At 41.3% G+C, this 17435-nt stretch overlaps 2 protein-coding genes across 3 annotated transcripts; one reads left to right on the forward strand and one right to left on the reverse strand.

Moving 5' to 3' along the window:
* Positions 1–3334: 3334 nt before the first annotated feature.
* Positions 3335–4967, forward strand: gpr101 (G protein-coupled receptor 101). Its single transcript, XM_030116695.1, has one exon. It carries the CDS (start codon positions 3415–3417, stop codon positions 4798–4800), a length of 1386 nt encoding a protein of 461 aa, XP_029972555.1. The 5' UTR covers positions 3335–3414; the 3' UTR covers positions 4801–4967.
* A 2163-nt stretch (positions 4968–7130) lies between these two features.
* On the reverse strand, positions 7131–16488 carry tm9sf5 (transmembrane 9 superfamily protein member 5). Of its 2 annotated transcripts, XM_030108223.1 has the most exons (18): positions 16207–16488; positions 15585–15652; positions 15407–15500; positions 15170–15297; positions 14703–14832; positions 13350–13477; positions 13096–13213; positions 12916–12995; positions 12693–12798; positions 12324–12374; positions 11568–11700; positions 10938–11057; positions 10760–10817; positions 10425–10584; positions 10178–10329; positions 9953–10064; positions 9681–9852; positions 7131–8100 (listed from the first exon to the last, which is right to left on the reverse strand). In XM_030108223.1, the coding sequence occupies exons 1-18, from the start codon at positions 16342–16344 to the stop codon at positions 8033–8035; spliced, it is 2016 nt and encodes a 671-aa protein (XP_029964083.1). In that variant the 5' UTR covers positions 16345–16488; the 3' UTR covers positions 7131–8032. The 2 variants fall into 2 exon arrangements, with proteins under 2 accessions (XP_029964083.1, XP_029964092.1); XM_030108232.1 differs by lacking the exon at positions 12324–12374.
* Positions 16489–17435: the final 947 nt, after the last annotated feature.

The following is a 17435-nucleotide window of genomic DNA, read 5'->3' on the forward strand; positions in this document are numbered from 1 at the left end:
CTACTGGCCGAGAAAAAAACTGCTAAAAAAACATATTCGATCAGTTGTGGCAGTCGTTTTTTTAAGTTCTCAAGTTCAATGAAATTATTACATCTGCAATTTCAATCTGCTGTGTGAGCACGTGCCATTTATCTATATTATACTCTTTCTTTTTGTGTACATATTTTGAGTCAATATTCTTTTTTTTTTTTTTTACTTTTTACTTTTGTGCCTTTATGATTTGCTGCAGCAGCATCTTGGATTTTCCAAAGAATAGGACACAAAAAGGAACATTGACTCTATTACCAGCATAGATTCTCGCCTCACACTTAAAAAAAGAATTTAAAAAAAATGTTTTTAAAAAATCCCTGATTGTAATCCGGTTGGGGGCCTTTCTGTGAGCAGTCTAATCTTGTCTCCATGGGATTTCTCTCAGTGTTCTGATTTTCCACCACAGTCCCAAAACATGTATTCAAGGTTAACTGATTACTCGAAATTGCCCATAAGTGCGGCTGTGAGTGTTTGTGGCTGTTTGTTTCTCAGTGTAAGCTCTATGATGGGCTGGTTATCCCTCTTCTGCTCATAATCAGCTGGCGTTGTTTTCAGAAACTCATCACCATGCGATGGATGGATGGATGCAAACATACAACTTGACCTGTATCCAAGTGTCTCTTTAATCTACATGCTGTTTAACGTAGTGTAATTCAGATAGGATATATAAAAAGTGTAGCTCAAATGCTGAACCTGGCTCCTCAGTGTGTGTACAGCTCTGTCGGTTCATTAGTTTCAGTGTGTATTGATGACCGAGCGAGAAACTGAATAATAGAGGCATCAACAGTTGAGAACACTGTGAGGAATCATACTGTATTGTGAATTTGATAGTCCCAGGAGGTGGCAGGCCTGTGGCTCTCTCTTTGAACCACGGTCCATTCAGCAGAGGAACAGGGAAACGTCTCCCCACCCATTCACCATCAACAGTATTTCATTTGCAATCTAAATCTAAAACACAGGGTGCTCGAGGATCACATCAAAGAGCTTTTTGATAGCGGGGATGGAGCAAAGACTTTAAATAAAATGGCTAATTATGAGTGTTGATTAGTAGGGCATGTAAGCTACAGACTAATTGGATTGCACAAAGTAGTATGCTTTTGTTTTCTACGCATCTCAATGAAGCCTCTTTTTTTTTTAACCAAAGCCCCAAAAGTACAGACAATTTTTGTGTTCCCTGCAAAAAAAGGGAGGAAATGCTGGCTTAAACAAGTATTCATAGAAAGCCCTTCAGATTTTAGGATAAGGCTACGTGATCAAAACGTGGCTATCCACATAACCATTAAATTTAAATGTGGGGGCTTTTTGTTCTCAAATAACTATGTGAGAGTTGATGTGAATGCATTTCGTTTCAGCAGGGCCTTTTTTGAGCCGTGCATTCACTTTTAGCCTCAGAACAAATCAAGGTTACATTTCCTGCGTCATCCTGTCAGGTTGAATAACACAGCCCAAAAGAGTTGGTACTTAGTTGAAAATAGCTCACTTAATTTTACATTAAATCTCAATTGTTTACTTTTGATCCTCAAAGGATGGCGTTGTGGATATGTGCTCCTGCCTCTGTGTCTCCTGCCTGTGAATCACACAGATCAGCAGTCAGTGTCAGCTCTGACTCAGTGTTACAACTCTCTGTAAATATTAGTGGACAATTGTCCATCGTGACAAGCCTCACACACACACAGTCATTAAAGAAAGGGAGAAAGGAATGTGGTTATTATGTGAATGTTTCAACTTGTTTCTGAACAATAATTTCAAAACACATATGAGGAGGTGTCTTTATATTTCTTTACTTTCCTCTCAAGGTCCAAAAACATGCATGAAAGACCCTTGGTGTGGATGTGAGTGTGTGTGGGTGGCTGTCTCTCTGTGTTTGGACTGTGATGGACTGCTGACCTTACCCGTGCCCTTAGTAAACTGTGATCGGCTCCAGTGACCCTGAAGACAAGATGGATGGATGATTGGATTGCTGCAGCACCTCGCGACCGCAGGAAAAAGCAGTATGGAACATGAGAGGAGATTTTCTTCATCCAACATGGCAAATTTCATTCGGCCCCAGGATATGAACATTTATAGCGCATACCATTAAAATATTAATTCGTATTTATGATTTTTAATCATTCAACATATAAGGGTATATACTGTAACTCTCACAACTAGGTCAATGCCTGAAGAAATCTAGCGATCTGATAAGTGTATTCCATAATCAACCCATGTGCAAAACATCTCAGAGCCATGCAGGACTGACTTCATAAATCCTGCTTCGTCCTCTGCCCTCACAAGCATCCCATTATGTGAAGATCACATAAGCAGCTGTATGATTGAATCACTTGTTACCAAGGAGATCCTGAGGACTATGTGTACATGGAAATCCAGCCTTTCTGCCTCTGGGAGGAGTAAAAAAAAATCCATCAGAGAGAAATATTGTTTTATTATTATTATTATTTGTAACCAAATGAATGTTTATTGGCTGTGTGTCCAGTAGGATATTCTTTGCATGCATCTATTCAACCAATTAGAGGATGGGTTAATTGAACACAGTGTTTGTAAAGTGCAGCTGGAGGATGATGAAACGCACAAAAAAACCAGGGAGAAGGGATGGGAGGGGGTCGGCGGCAGGCAGGCAGGCAGGCAGGCTCCGGCGGGGGGGGGGGGGGGTCTCTGTGCAGGTGTCCTTGTTATTCCCTGACACCTCGGAGACGGGACTCGACCGTAAGTAGCCTAAGACCTTCCGAGCACGGAATTCGGAGCTGATAAAATAATAAATGTTTGATCTGCCATGAAATCCGAAAAGAGCAGCAACGCGGAGATATTCTCGTCTGGATGAGAGACCCCCGCTGGGTGAAGACACGCAGCGTCTGCTAGCTGAGCCGTGAAAGCGCCGCTGCCATCGACTGGAGCTGAAGGCTGAGACGCGAGCGGAGCGTCCTCTCCGCGGAAAATAACACCGCATGACCGATCAGCTCAAGGTATTATACATTAATGAGAGATAAGCATTTGCCACCGGTTGGACATTTGCTGTCGGGGCTGGGGACTGGAACGGCTGCACATCACTGTCGGGGGAAAATAGCTTTTTTTTTTTTTTTCCATTGTGCAGATGTGGACTGCCAGAGGAATTAGGCCTATGCGGAGGGTGAAACGTTCAGGGATTTAAGCAGCGATCACGATGAGCGGCGGATCGGTGCTGATGGTCTGCAGCTGCCCTGCCCGTGGATGAGTCTCCTGGACGGCTGACACATGCCGTGGATGATATTTCAGGCATTTTGATAACATGTTGGATTCTGAAGTTCTGACTCTCACAGCCTGAAAAGCAAACTGAAGCTCTCCTGCTGTCCTGATCAGGATGGGACTAACCTGACTTCATGTCTACGCTCCACTGATGTCAGATGAACAATGTCAAGCTCTCAGGAGCCCGGGATGGGCACAAATCTGACCGATGTTCCCCGGGAGCTGGGTGTCTCCGGGGCCAGCCAGGATCCGGTCTGGTCCTCCACGGTGAACAGCGTGGTGAAGATGCTGCTCATATCTCTGATCGTGTGCGTGTCTTTGTTTGGGAACGTGGTCGTCCTGCTGGTGTTCCAGAGGAAGCCTCAGCTGCTTCACGTGGCGAACCGCTTCGTCCTCAACCTCCTCCTGGCGGACCTACTGCAGACCGTTTTAGTCATGCCGTTTGCCATCGCAGCCACGGTGCCGGGCGTGTGGCCGCTGGACGCTCGGCTCTGTCAGGCTCTGGTGGTGCTCATGCATCTTTTTGCTTTTGCTGGGGTCAACACTATCATAGTTGTCTCCGTGGATCGCTACCTGGCCATTATCCACCCTCTGTCGTACCCCACCCGCATGACCCCTCACTTGGGCACTAACCTAATCATCTGCACCTGGGTGCTCAGTTTCCTGCAGAGCACACCTCCCCTCTACGGCTGGGGGACTATAGACTTTGACCGTCGTCACAATATCTGCTCTGTCGTGTGGTCTTCTAGTCTCTCCTACTCTGTTGTGGTGTCCACTTTTTCATTCTGGCTTCCAGTTCTCATCATGCTCGGATGTTACTGGATGGTATTCAGAGCCGCCCGCAGACAGAATGCTCTTGTGCACCCCATTCAGACACAGTCCTACTCCCAGCCCTGCCCACAGGAGTTCCAGGGATCCAGCAGTCCACAGCGGCAGCCTCAGCCCCAGCCCCAGCCCCAGCCCCAGCCCCAGAACCAGCTCCAGCCCCAGCAAGCCAGCTCACCTGAAGGCCCTTGCTCAGCAAGACGATACCCAGTCCGTATCAGACACAGACGTTTCCATTACCACTGCAAGGCAGCCCGAGTAGTTTTTGTGATCATGGCTTCATATATTCTCAGCATGGGTCCTTACAGCATACTGAACACTATATCTATGAGCACCAGAGCAGCTGTCCCCCCATGGTTATCCTCCCTTGCCCTTGTTCTCTTCTTTTTACAGTGCTGCCTACATCCCTACATTTATGGCTACATGCACCGCAGTGTGAGGAAAGAATTCCTGGCTTTGCTCTGTGGGCTCTTCTGCAAGCAAGGCCGCACCAACCAGAGCTCAGCGGTGGAGAGCTGCTTCACTACGACCGAGGGCCGCTCGGGGGCCCACCCTCACCTGCCCAGCCTGGCTGCTCGAGTCTTCCCGCTTCGAACTTGGGAGGAGTGCACAACATCCTCCTCTCCCACTTTCGAGAGGAAGTCAAGAGACAGCCGCAAAGACACCACCTCTACCAGTATCAGCTCTGAAAGGGAGCTCACAGTCCACAGCAAACGAAGCACATGAACTGCCTTGAGTGCTCACTGACCATTATTGCTCTTATCTGCGGAGTTTGCGGTGCTGTGTTCAAGCATAAGCTAATATTCTCAACAGTGTGATTTAACTCTGAGGTCGTTGACGTTGGGAGCAGTAATACTACCTACCTGATCACAAACAGAAACATTTTATACTATTTTCTCATAGGGGTAAATGAAGAGATCACATTTCTCTTCTGTGAATTTTATGTGAAGCTGATTGTGTGTGTGTGTGTGTGTGTGTGTGTGTTTTTTATGTTAGTGTTTGGTGGATTGGCAACATGTCCATGGAACGTCCTGCCTTTTGCTGAGTGTTAGTAGGGGCAGCCTCCAGCCACTGAAACTTTGATTTATATGACCTGACATGAGGCCAAATGTACATGTAAACCTGGTTTGTTAACTGTTTCATTATGAATGTAGATCAGAAATGTTTGTGAGAAAAAGACTGTTTGTTGACATGTAAATGCTGTTTAGGGAGCGACGGGGGCATCAGAAGTCAGTGTGTGCATTTTACCTGTATAAACCTGTGTTTTTAGACGTGTCAAATAATTGTACTGTTACATTAAATGGGTACTGAAATTGTTCCCAATCCAAATACTTCAATATAAACTTGGCCTTGACTCAGTCATGGTGGTTTTTTTTTTTTTTTTTACAGGTTTGCTTTAATTGTAGGCCTCTGATGTCCTTTTTCTTTTCTTTTTTTTGTAATTTCTGCACAACTAACCAATCTCCTTTAAACCTTGACCCTCCAGGAGGGTCTGGGATATAAAGTCTTAGTGTGCAAACAAGCTGTGTTTGCAATTCAGGAACTCAGGGTGTTACTTTTGGAAATGTTTGTAGTGCCCCTTTGTTGTTGAGCATAAATTAGATGTGTGTGTTTACCTGTCACAGTAACTTTTCTCATTCTCAAAGCGCCTTTTGAAAAAAAAAGAAAAAGAAAAAGTAGAAAAGTGATTCATCGTGCCTGTTAGAGAACACATGAGTGTCGGTGGGTCCCTGATGGGATATCCACAAAGACTTCTCAAGTCCTTTGTTTCTTTTAGCTGAAGCTCAACAGATGTGGTAATATTACTTCAATGTACCACCACATGTTTAGACTCAGTATTCACTGCCTTTGTATTGCCAGGCTCCTATTTTTTTAAGTACTCTTGTTGGGGAAAAAAAAACTACACTGCTAAAGAAACAGTGTGATAAAAAAGAAAATATCATCCCGGTGAACTCTTTGCACCACTGACTTTGTGTAGGCTGCATGCAGCAACATCTTATGTAACAAATGACTGAACACATTTGTAAAGATACCTCCTGGTAATGTAAGGTGCGGGGAAAAAAATCTGCCACGGAGAGGTTGCAAGCACACACATCTTTGTGTCTAATCTCAGAGAAAGGCAGTTCACTGAGCCTCGAGTTCATCATGAACACAGAGGGTGAAAAAAAGTGCATTAATTTAGAGTGTTGTGTTTGGATTTTGTCAAGTTTTTATGCCTTTTAGAAAAAACAAAAGAGTGATCAGGGTGTTTTTGCTGTATTATTATTAGACTGTGATAGCTGTAAAGGAAAAAAAGTACTTTTTTTAAAGGATTTAAAGTCTCTGGATAAATCCTGTCTGCAGTATTATAGGTGACAATCAAACTCGTGTAATAAACTTGTCAGAATCTTCATAAATGACCATGTGTGTTACATTGTGACAGCAAATAAGGAGTGACAGTTTAAAGTACATATTTTTGTGATTTGTATTATTTATGGTTACTTTATTCAACATTATTTGCTGTCTGTTGTTTAATAAAAGCAAATTGTATGAAACTTGAGTCAAAGTGTAACACTGTGTTCCAAAAAAAGTGCCTGAAATCACTTGAGAATAACATAAATGTGGGTGTGAATGTGTAAGGTTCGAGATAGGGTTAGGATTCGTTTTTTTTTTTTTTTTTTTTTTAATCTTTGAATGGTGTCGCCCAGCCTTACCTCTCTGACCTGATCAGCTGATCCTAGAGGAACCAAACAGAAGCTCTGAAGGAACAGAACTTTGCCCTTAAGTTGTGGGATGAGCGACCCACTTCTACGTCTTGGCTTTCAGCCCAACTTGACACTGCTCCTGTATTTAGTGTTGGTGTTTTATTGTATTCTTATTGCTCACACCTTACGATTTTTTTTAAAATGTCCATTTATGTACAGCACTTTCTCACAGCTGTAGTTGTTTTTAAAGAGCTTTATAGAACTGAGTTTTTTTTAGTATAATTATTACCAGGTTGACTTCAGTTTTTGTAAAAAAAAAACCCCAAAAAAACAACAAAAAGAAAAAGACTTGGAAACAAGTAGGTTTTCATTTTGAATTAATTGCATTTATTCATAAAAACGTTATCACCTTTGGTGATGACTCCTCACCGCTCCACGCAAAAAGAAGCAGTGTTCCGAAAACAACTTTTCTAAATAGATGCAAATGCAGTGACTTGATCAGGTCTTCAACGATTTATTGATTAACTGAGAAATCTCTTCCATGGCCAAACAAATGCACAGACCACGGGGAGATCATCCTTTACCTGCACTGCGGCTGTAACACAGTACTATGATACAGACGTGCTCCTTCACCATGTGTACCCTTTGATGCGATGCAACCTAAAACTCAAGAAATGGATGTATCATAGCAATGTCAGTATTTTATATAATTTCTTAACTGCAATACAGACTGATATTTGAAGATTTACACCCCTATTTGTTTTAAAACCATAAAAATAAAAAAGAAAAATTGAAAGAAACTTTTATAACGGTGACAATCTTTAAGTAGCACTCTCTCACTTTCTTTTTTTTACAGTATATTTACACTTTTTTTTTTCCCCAACATAAGTAAAGAAAAAAACATTTAGCAATGAGGGAGTAGAAAAGCAAAATACATAACATTTTACTTTCTTTAGAAAATTAAAGTAAAAACATTTCCGAAAGCTGCTCACTATCACATCTAGATCATTGAAACCTCAAATGATTTTCAAGGCGCAATTCAAAATATTACTGCTCAACAGTGAACACAAAATTTTTATAGACTTCATGAAGAAAAAATAGCAACAGGTTGAGGTTTAAAGCACAGAAGAGGACGGGCTCTGTTCTTCGGGGGGGGTTTTATGATCAAAGATGGTTTCAGTTCGGGTCCATTCAGACCGCTTTATCACACAAACAGCACTAAGGTCGCCAGTGCTGAGACATCACGGACTCTGCGCTTCCCCCTGCTTCTCTAGTCAGTCCACTTTGACCACGCTGTAGATCTTGTTTACAAACCAGAAGCAGGCGAAGAAGCCGATTGTTCCTGAAAAACAAATGGAAGGTGAAACAAATCAGAATTTATTTCACGTATCTACAAAACACCGTCAATAGATCTGGTTGCCGATAACCAAAAAAAAAAAAAAAACCCACCAACATTTGGCGAACTAAGTACAGCCAAACCTCAGGGAGCTTTGCAAAAGGTTTGGATTCCAACTTAAAAACCAGTAGTTGCAGCACTTGTCACAGGAAGAACATGGCTGCCTGGGCTCAGTCCCGATAAACATGGAAAAAATCCTGGATCAATTCATTTGGGTATAAAAGTCTATCCTATCTGACTGCTCAATGGGGGACGTGCTAACATAATCCCAATGTTGGGACGAGGTGAATGAGACAGACAACAACATAAGAGGGAAATGAGGAAGATTAGGATTATTTAGATCAAAACTGAAAGCAGGGAGGGAAACTGATAATCTCTTCCATGAATCCTTGGATTACTTCTTGGTGATAATCTTTTGACATTTCACCCCTTTCGTGCTTACAGCCCCGTCTTAAGATACTGTCAAATAGTGCTGAAATACTGACGAACCCGCATACAGCCCAACTTTTATCTGGCCTAAATGGCAGAATAACACCATAAAGTATGTCATCATCTGATATCCTGGCATGCTGCACATTTTTCAGAAGACATGCGGAGTAGGCGTGTATTCGCCTGTTATCTACTCTTTAACATTATCCCCTCCTCGCACACTCCCATGGCATCACTCGGGGTGAGGTGCGAAAAAAGCTTGAAAGGACCAGTGAGAGATGTTCGCGCCTGAGCGTGTGTCAATCCTTTAACAAGGAGACAAAAGAGCCAACAATGCTCGACTCATCCCGGCTTTGTAATAACAAGTGTTAGAGGATCTGTGCCACCTTAGACACACAGCTGGATTTCAAACACGAGCTCAGAGAACCTGTATGAACAAAGGTAGTTTGCGAACGCTGACAGCGTATAGACGTATATTCATCCATAACGCCGAGTGGATGTGGAGGATGTACCTTTTGATGTACAGAACAAAAGAACAAAAACAGGAAGTCCCTGGTGAAACTAGGCTCCTGCTTGTCAAACCACAGCCAGTAGGAACTATCCCAAATGAGTCTGCAGAACAGACTCTGACTGAGGGGACTGTAAAGTCTTGAAAAAATAAAATTCTGATCATCACTATGCTAAAAAATATAAAAAAAAATAAAAAAATTAAAAAACAAACCAAAAAAACCTCTTTCCAAATGAATGTTCGTTGACTCGCTTATAGCGAGGCCAAACAAAAAAAAAAAAAAAACGAGCCTAAAACGAATGCTCCAAAAGATAAGCAAACAGTCTAAAACAGTGCAAACAGTGTCCTGGTTTATGTTTGAAGTTAACAGGATGTTGATTCCTCCTACAACAAGAGAGCCGATGTCAAAATCACTGAGCAAACAGTATTTATGAGGGAACTATGGGAGTGTCTGCACCGGTCATTTACAATGCAGATTTTTTTCCAGCAAGAGGACTTTAAATGTAAAGACATCTCCGAAGTTTCTTTTTTTTTTTTTTTTAAGAAAGTCCAAAAATAAAACAATGTCTCGCACAACAAAAAGCCTTACCTGTGAAGAGGAAGAAGATGAGAACCATAATCATGGTGTACCCGAAGTAGAGTATGGTACTGGCCGCGCCAATTATTTGCAGCTTTGAGAAGAAGTAATGCACGGCGTAAATGAACAGGTAGACTGCTGTGAAGCCGCTGGTCAGGAAGGAGCGCCACCACCAGTGGTAGTCCTTGACACGGAAGAGCGCAAAATGACACGTTACCATCGAACAATCCGACAACAGTTTGACAAATGAGACGAAATGAAGGACTAAAAAAAAATGTGAGTACCTCGGCACATAGGTGGAAGTAACAGAGCAGAATTGTGGCCTCAGAGCAGGTAATGAGGAGAATAATGAAAACCAGGAACAGGAACCCGAACATGTAGTACATCTGATGAGACCTGTAATGCAAATCCTCCATGTTAATATCAGCAATGCAAATGGAGACGTTGTGTTACTGGAATGACAGGAGTTCATCACACAGAACAAACAGACTGCATTCTTCTCTTCTTACCAGATGCTGTTAAGAATGAAGAAAAGCTGGATGAAAATGCAGCCAAAGGGCAGGATGCCGCCCATCACTATACCCGGAATGGGCTTAGTGAAGAAGGACTGCTCGGGAATTTGCCGGGGGATCTGGTTCGTTCGCACCGGTTGCTCAATTGCCTGCAAAGAATCAGAGAAAGAGGCTAAAAATCCATTCAGAAACATCGAATACCTCCAGTGAGGCAAATGAGTACATTAAAAAAAATCTAACTCACCGGCTTCTTGAATCCAAAGTAGGCGCCGATAAAAGTGAGGGGCACCGAGATTCCAAACCACAAGGCCAAGATGGCCACCAGCGTACCGAAGGGGATGGCCGCCGAGGAGCCCTCCACCCACAGAATCAGGTTCATCAGGAAGAAGTCGGCAAAGACAATGCTGGAGGAAGAGATGTGGAGCAAGGACAATGACACAGAGAAAGATGACGCCTGTGAGAGGGACGGCCTCGGCATACAGTGCTAAAGAGTTGACACAGAGAAGTGCCAACAGCACTGAAAGGCTGAAATGAGACAACACGAGCAGCAGCTAGGCAAAACGTGTCAAGTGAACATACCCTGGGCACAGCAGTGCTGTCAGCAAGACGTTTGTCTTCCACTTCTCACCTCCGAAAGCTGACAACAGAAACAGACAACAAAGAGATGATCACAGGAAGAATCCCAGATTGCAACGCCGTCCGAGCGGACACCTACGACTATAATCTGCCACGAAGAAATGGCTGGCGAGACACTTACTTTTGTAGAGGCGGGCGGACACGTAGCCGGCAGGAGTACCCAGCAGAACCCAGAGCACCACAGCACAAGTCATGAGAGCCCCTCTGTTGGCCGGCGACAGGAACCCAAGACAGGCCAGGACTGCAGGACATCACCATAAACATTTATCGCTAATGCCATAAATTTCAATTACACAGATTACGATGAAGCATTAAATGCAGTTTTTTTTTTTTTTTGTAGTCCTAAAGTTATAAAACATTCAGTCGAGGTATTTACACTGCCTTCTTTATGAATCACCCTTCTAAAATGCATGTGGCTACAACTCCACCCTGTTTGAATGTCGCACTAGATTCTCACCCAGCCTGTCTGACTGCCTCCGACTCCGGGGAAATGCAGAACAGGAAGAGTGACTTCAGGATAAAACAAGCGCACCGCACTGCAATGACTCTGAAGATGCACTCTGACGACTGATTTCACGTTCATGATCATTTTGATGAATGAAAGAATATGATCGAAACGTTGCGAGATCAATACGGGCTCACATCTTATCTATGTCCAATTTTGTGTCATGACTTGCATTTCTATTATTCAAAACATTCTTTTCTAATTCAGTGTGTTTAATTATATAATAATAAAAAAAAAAGTTCTTACAAAGAGTGATGAAGGTCATGATGAAGATCTGTGTGCCCTGGCCCAGGAACACAGACAGCAACATCCCTTTTCTTGGAGGACGGAAAACGTCTCCGTGTACCTGCTTCCACCCCGACTCCTCCTGTGCGTCCTCCTGAGAGCGCAGCAACAGCACAGCATTCAGAGAAATGTCTAACAATTCTTAATTAAAAAAAACAAACAAACAAAAAAAAAACCAAAACCACACACCTGAGAAAAAAAATAAAGATAAGGGTTAAATACCCACCAATCCATGTATGCTGAGTACTACCTGTCACCTTGTAGCAGAGAAGAATGAAGCAAAGACTAAGCAAGTGTGTCAAATTTAATGGTGAAAGATAATTCAGTCAGTGAGCTGATTGAATTGAAGACTTTATGGAAACGTGGAGTTGCTACAAGTGTCAACTCTCGGTTAAAAGAAGACGCCACACCACATTTTGCGCCAGGGGTGTTAAACTGAATCCTAAAAGGGCCGGGCCCCTGCATGTTTTTGCTCTCTCTCTGCTGCAGCGCACCTCAATCTCATGTCCTCAGGCTTGTAGAAAAGTCAAATCACTGCAATCAGCCGTGTTACAACTAGGAGAGATCTAAAACATGTAGAGTCACCGGCCCCAGAAGACTGGAGTTTGACACGTGTGTTTTACGTAAGGTGCCCCGCCGCGAGAATCACACACCCAAACACCTGATTCAATTACTGCATAGAGGGTTCTGTTTAAAAAGCCTTTTCAATAAGCTTACATAGTGCACACTGTTTTTTCCCTGGGACGATGGAACCTTTACCAAGTCTGCCTGTGAAACGTGACAAAACATGATTTGGGGCATTGTGCAACCCACAAGTGAAGCGAAAACTTCCCACAGCAAAATTAAAATATACCTGTGAGAAAATCCGCCAGATACAAAAATCACAACCTTAGCAATGCAGATATTTAAGTTAACATCTAAAGGTTTTAATATCGGCTACAAAATGCGTTAAAATTAGTATAGTTATCTAACCAGAAACAAAACTGGAGTTCAAATGATAAAGAGGCTGTTGGCACAGAAAGTGATCTGTACAGTGGATTTGAATATCAATGAGGAGTTTCCATGGCAGTAAGCAATTACTATTACCTGGTCCACCTGGTTGTATCTGGCAATGTCTTTGTGGAGAGTTCTCAGCATGATCATGGCAACCATGCCAGAGAGGAACAGGACAATAACCAAGGAGTTCATGATACTAGGAAAAAAAAAACACACACACACATAATAGGAAGACAATGCAACTATTGAAAACCTTCAACAGCCAGGAGAAATCGAATTTTTCTGGTACACAATTTCATGAATGTTCTCAAACCTGAACCACTGGATGTTGGTGTGAGGCATGGACACAAGGATGTAGTCCCATCTGGAAGCCCACTTGATATTGTTGTTTTCCTAATGAAGAAAGAAAGAGTCTTATGTTTATTTGCTCCTTTGAGATCCACAGAAAGTTCAATGAGTTGCATACAAGTATACATTTAGTTTGTAGTCTTACCACAAATGACACAGAGTATGTGTAAACTATTGAGACGTCGTTGCTGAACTCTCCAGGGACCTCCATTGGGGAGGTTCCTTCACCGCAGTTTGTGTTCTTCTCATCAGCATGTTTGATACTGATGTGTGGAAAACACACATAACATGCATGTCAGAGTATATTCTGCACAATCATTTTGGGAAGTTGCAATTTTTTTTGAACATCCTGTTTTAAAACAGCGGTGTGTTATCTCTTTGCTACCAAGCAGCAGTTACCTCTTTGGTTCCAGTGTCGCACCGACAAGCCGAGCTCCTGTCCACCCCTCCGCTGCTCCGCTGTGGTAGGTGATTTGGATGTCCACGTGGTTAAAGACGTAGAAGGTGTTCTTCTTGTTGAACTCAGCCTGGGAAATTGTACATGATCAATACATGAGTTCAAGCTTGTCCTTCTGAACAAACCAGTCTATCGTCCCAATACGCATCACTAGGCCTTCCAAATCAGATCATGCAGCTTCTTTATTAATGGGAATGACTTTCCTTCAGTTCAATGACTGCCAAAATAGGCACAATTAAAATCTTTAACATGTTATTAGGGCTGGGCGAGATGGCCCAAAATTCATAGCATATTACTTTTTTCAAAATAGTGACATGTGACAGAAATTTGATTTTTTTTTTTCTCAGTTTCACCACAAATACAATTCTGCAAATTGCAACACAGACACTTTCACTATTCACTAGTTACTTTAATGCATTAAATAGATTAATTAATCACAGTAAATTAACGCATTATGAAAAATTAATCTAAGATTAATTATAGCACATTTGAGTGGCAAGTCAATGCGAATATTATTTACAGGCACGTCATACTTGTAGTATTCATTCTGAATTGCTGTATTGAGTTAGCTTCAGTATTCATTTTGTATTTAGTTTGCTTAAGTGCCTATTTGAGACTCAGCCTTTTTTTTTTTATTTCAGAATTGTTCAATCTATATTTGTACTGCATTTTTGAATAATGTACCAGGATATATTGTCGATACATTGTCTAAATCAAACATTCTAAAACTGTCGCACATTGTTAAACTATAGATCTATATTGTCACAACTGGAGATGTACATATTTGTCGGTCATCCAGGACAAATAAAACCTTTAAACTAGAAAGGGCATGACAAAGGAAAAAGTTTTTCAAGGGTATTTTACAGAAATCAATAATAATGAAGTCTGGAAACCAATTATCACGGTTACTGGAGTTAGATATCATTCCTTACTTGACAGCTTGATGAGTTGAGGTGCCTCACTTGTTCTTTCCTTTAGGTTCTTTGTACCATTAGCAGAAGGAAACATGCTGTTCTACAGGTAATGCTTGTTGAACAAGGCTGATTAACCTTTCTAAGTCTACCCACATTGAAATTTTCATGCAAACATCACAGGAGAAGTATATTTAAAAGGCTTTTAGAACTTATAAATATACTGAAAGTTCTTCATTTTAAAAACAGTACTGTGTTCTTTTTTAATTATCAACCAAAACACATGCATTCTCATCACTAAAGGTAGAGCAATCAAATGAGGGACTGATTATTGAAAAATCTGAAAAGTTAGGTGAAACAAACCAAAAAAAAGACCAACCGTACATTGATAACACAGGCATCTTTCACTCTGCCATCTGATGTAACAAGGCAGCCAATGGGGAAACCCGGGTTGCAGTACTTCTGACCATCTTCCACATCATAGCACCAGGTCACCGGCATGTTATCAATGATCCTGAAAAATAAGTTGGTTAACTCAGATTTACAATGCGTATATTTACAGTTGTTTTCATACCCAGAAATTAAAAAAAAAAATTTAAAAAATAAAAAACTTCTTCATTTAACCAATATGTTAAATTTAAAGTTCAAGGCTTCTTCGGGTCATACGAGTAAAGAAGCAAAATACTGATGTGTGCTTGTGCAACTTCAACATTTATAGCAAGTCGAGCTTTTTATTGGTCACAGTCCATCTTTAATCATCTGCCAAACAATCACTTTATACAGTAGGGGTAAAAAAAAAAAAAATCAACATACACACAATAGAATGACTGTAAAGCTTCTCTTCTACTCACCAGTGGTGCTGATAGTTCAGCTGCATTCCCATTTTGAGAAAATCCAGCTTGGCTATGTCTGCCTTATCGCCTTTCTTGAAGTTTGTTGTGCACACTGGCTGACAGTCCACTTTTTTATTGAAGAAAAACTAAAGAGTGCATGAAAGATATGCTTTATTATCAAAATACACTATCCACATGGGCGATTAAATATGTAACATCAAGATGGGACTATCTACATTTTCTGTCAGTACTGACCTTGTAAGGAGACGACTCAATTCGCTCACCGAACAGCACTTGCCCAAGGTTTTCAGTTGGTCTTTTTTCATGGTCATCTTTGCAGAATGGAAACCTTATAAGATATAATTATCTTGTTATACAAAGTTTAATCATTTAGAAATCACAACTATGCACACAGAAATAAAACATTACTTACACATCATACTCATAAGGCAGAACAGATTCCACTGAGTCCAAGCGGTTGACATAAAGCTGGATCTCTTTCTGTAAGGAGGAGAAACGTGTTTCAGTGAGTCTTACAGGTTTTCTTTTTTTTTTTTTTTTTTTTTGAATCTGGAACAAAGCAGCCTCTCAAGCCAGCCGGCTGAATATAGTCTATGACTAGTCGTGTTTAGAGGATGTCCTAAATGGTCAAAGTGATGTATGATGTACTAAAGTCTTGGGTGAAATAGACAAACTGACAGAAACATGTGGATTCGTGTTACTTCGACGGTATTGATTAACCTGGATGTAATCAGGTCACTTTAACAGGGAAGAGCGCAAGTGAGTCACTATTTGAATTGGGCTTAATGATTAAATATAACAACGTGAATACAATTAAGCTTAAATACAAGTATGACACCAGCTTCTAAAGCAAACTCCAATAGAAGATTAATATTACTTCACTGCGCAAGGTGACAGTAGGGGCCTAGGAGGGAAATAAGGAAGCTAGCAAAGGCTTGGGAAGCAAACGCATAAATACAGATATGCAAAATCCAAATTGTAAAAAAATTCCACAAGACTAGATATGACAAGTAAGTCTAACCCAGCGACCATACCTGACAATCGTCGACATCTTTGCCTTCTTCACAGAAACTCACTGGGGCTAAACCCGGAAGATAAAACGCCGAGCACGAAGAGAAACATAAGATTAGCAAAGGAAACAGCACGGAACCGAAGTGTATCCGCCTCTTCATTTTGGCAGCGATTTTAAAAAATGTAGATATGCTACAAGAAAGGAGGGCTCCTTCTCCTAAATGATGGTAATATTTGGTAGCTGTTCCCAGCTAGCTGCTCAGTGCGCCTTTCTTTTACTCGGCGAGCAGCAACTGAACGGCCAGCACGTCGCTAACGTCACCCCTCCTCCTCCGCCAACCCCGGAAACGGTGCTACAAAACAAACAGACGAAGCTTCAAAATAAATACACATTACCACTAATGTGGTTATCATACATGGATTATGAGATTTACATTTGTATTAATGTTCTCATTGTGGAAATGATTTACTGTTTTTGTTGTATTATGTGTATAAATTCATAATTTCTTAATGGTAACATAATTAAGACTATTTTCACAATGCAATGCTTTATTTTGAAAATATGGAACAGTAGTCATATGATTCTGACACGGTGGAAGACTGACGTTGCCCTTCCTTATTTCCCTTTTTTTTTTTTTTGCTTATCTTCTCCTTCATCAACGTCCTTGTATTTGTGTCTCACCTGGACATGAACCTTAAAAACTGTGAATTGTTACCCATTGATAACGCTCCTCTAACAACAATTAATAATTCGCTGACAACAGTGAAATAACCAGGCATGGAATAGAATATAATTACTTCATTGATCCCAGAAGGAAATAGTTTGAAAGCATTGCACCACAAAGATTACTATACTGAGAATATAAATAATACAAGATAATAATAAAATAAGAAACATGCATAGATTTTGCAGTGGCTGGAATAAGCATAGAAAGGATTAAATTAACCAAGACACAGCAAGCAGTAAAGAATCTTATCGCTCCTGGAAAAAATAAACAAAATTCCAGTAGACTCTGTAGTGCACTTTGGTGGGAATAATGTGGTAATGAAGGTACTCTTACACCCTCATGGAGAGGGTGACATTGTTCAGGATGGAGCTCTATTGGGCTGTGAGGTTAACTCTTTTAAGGAATGAAGACAGTACTCTCATAGTTTTACAGCCCACGTTGCATTTCAAATGTGTAGGATGAATGTTCTATTATGACCTATAGGGTAATCTGGGATAAATTTACATTTCCCAGAACCAGGACTA

Source organism: Salarias fasciatus, chromosome 2 (genome assembly GCF_902148845.1).
Source record: "Salarias fasciatus chromosome 2, fSalaFa1.1, whole genome shotgun sequence".
In the NCBI taxonomy this organism is placed as follows: domain Eukaryota; kingdom Metazoa; phylum Chordata; class Actinopteri; order Blenniiformes; family Blenniidae; genus Salarias; species Salarias fasciatus.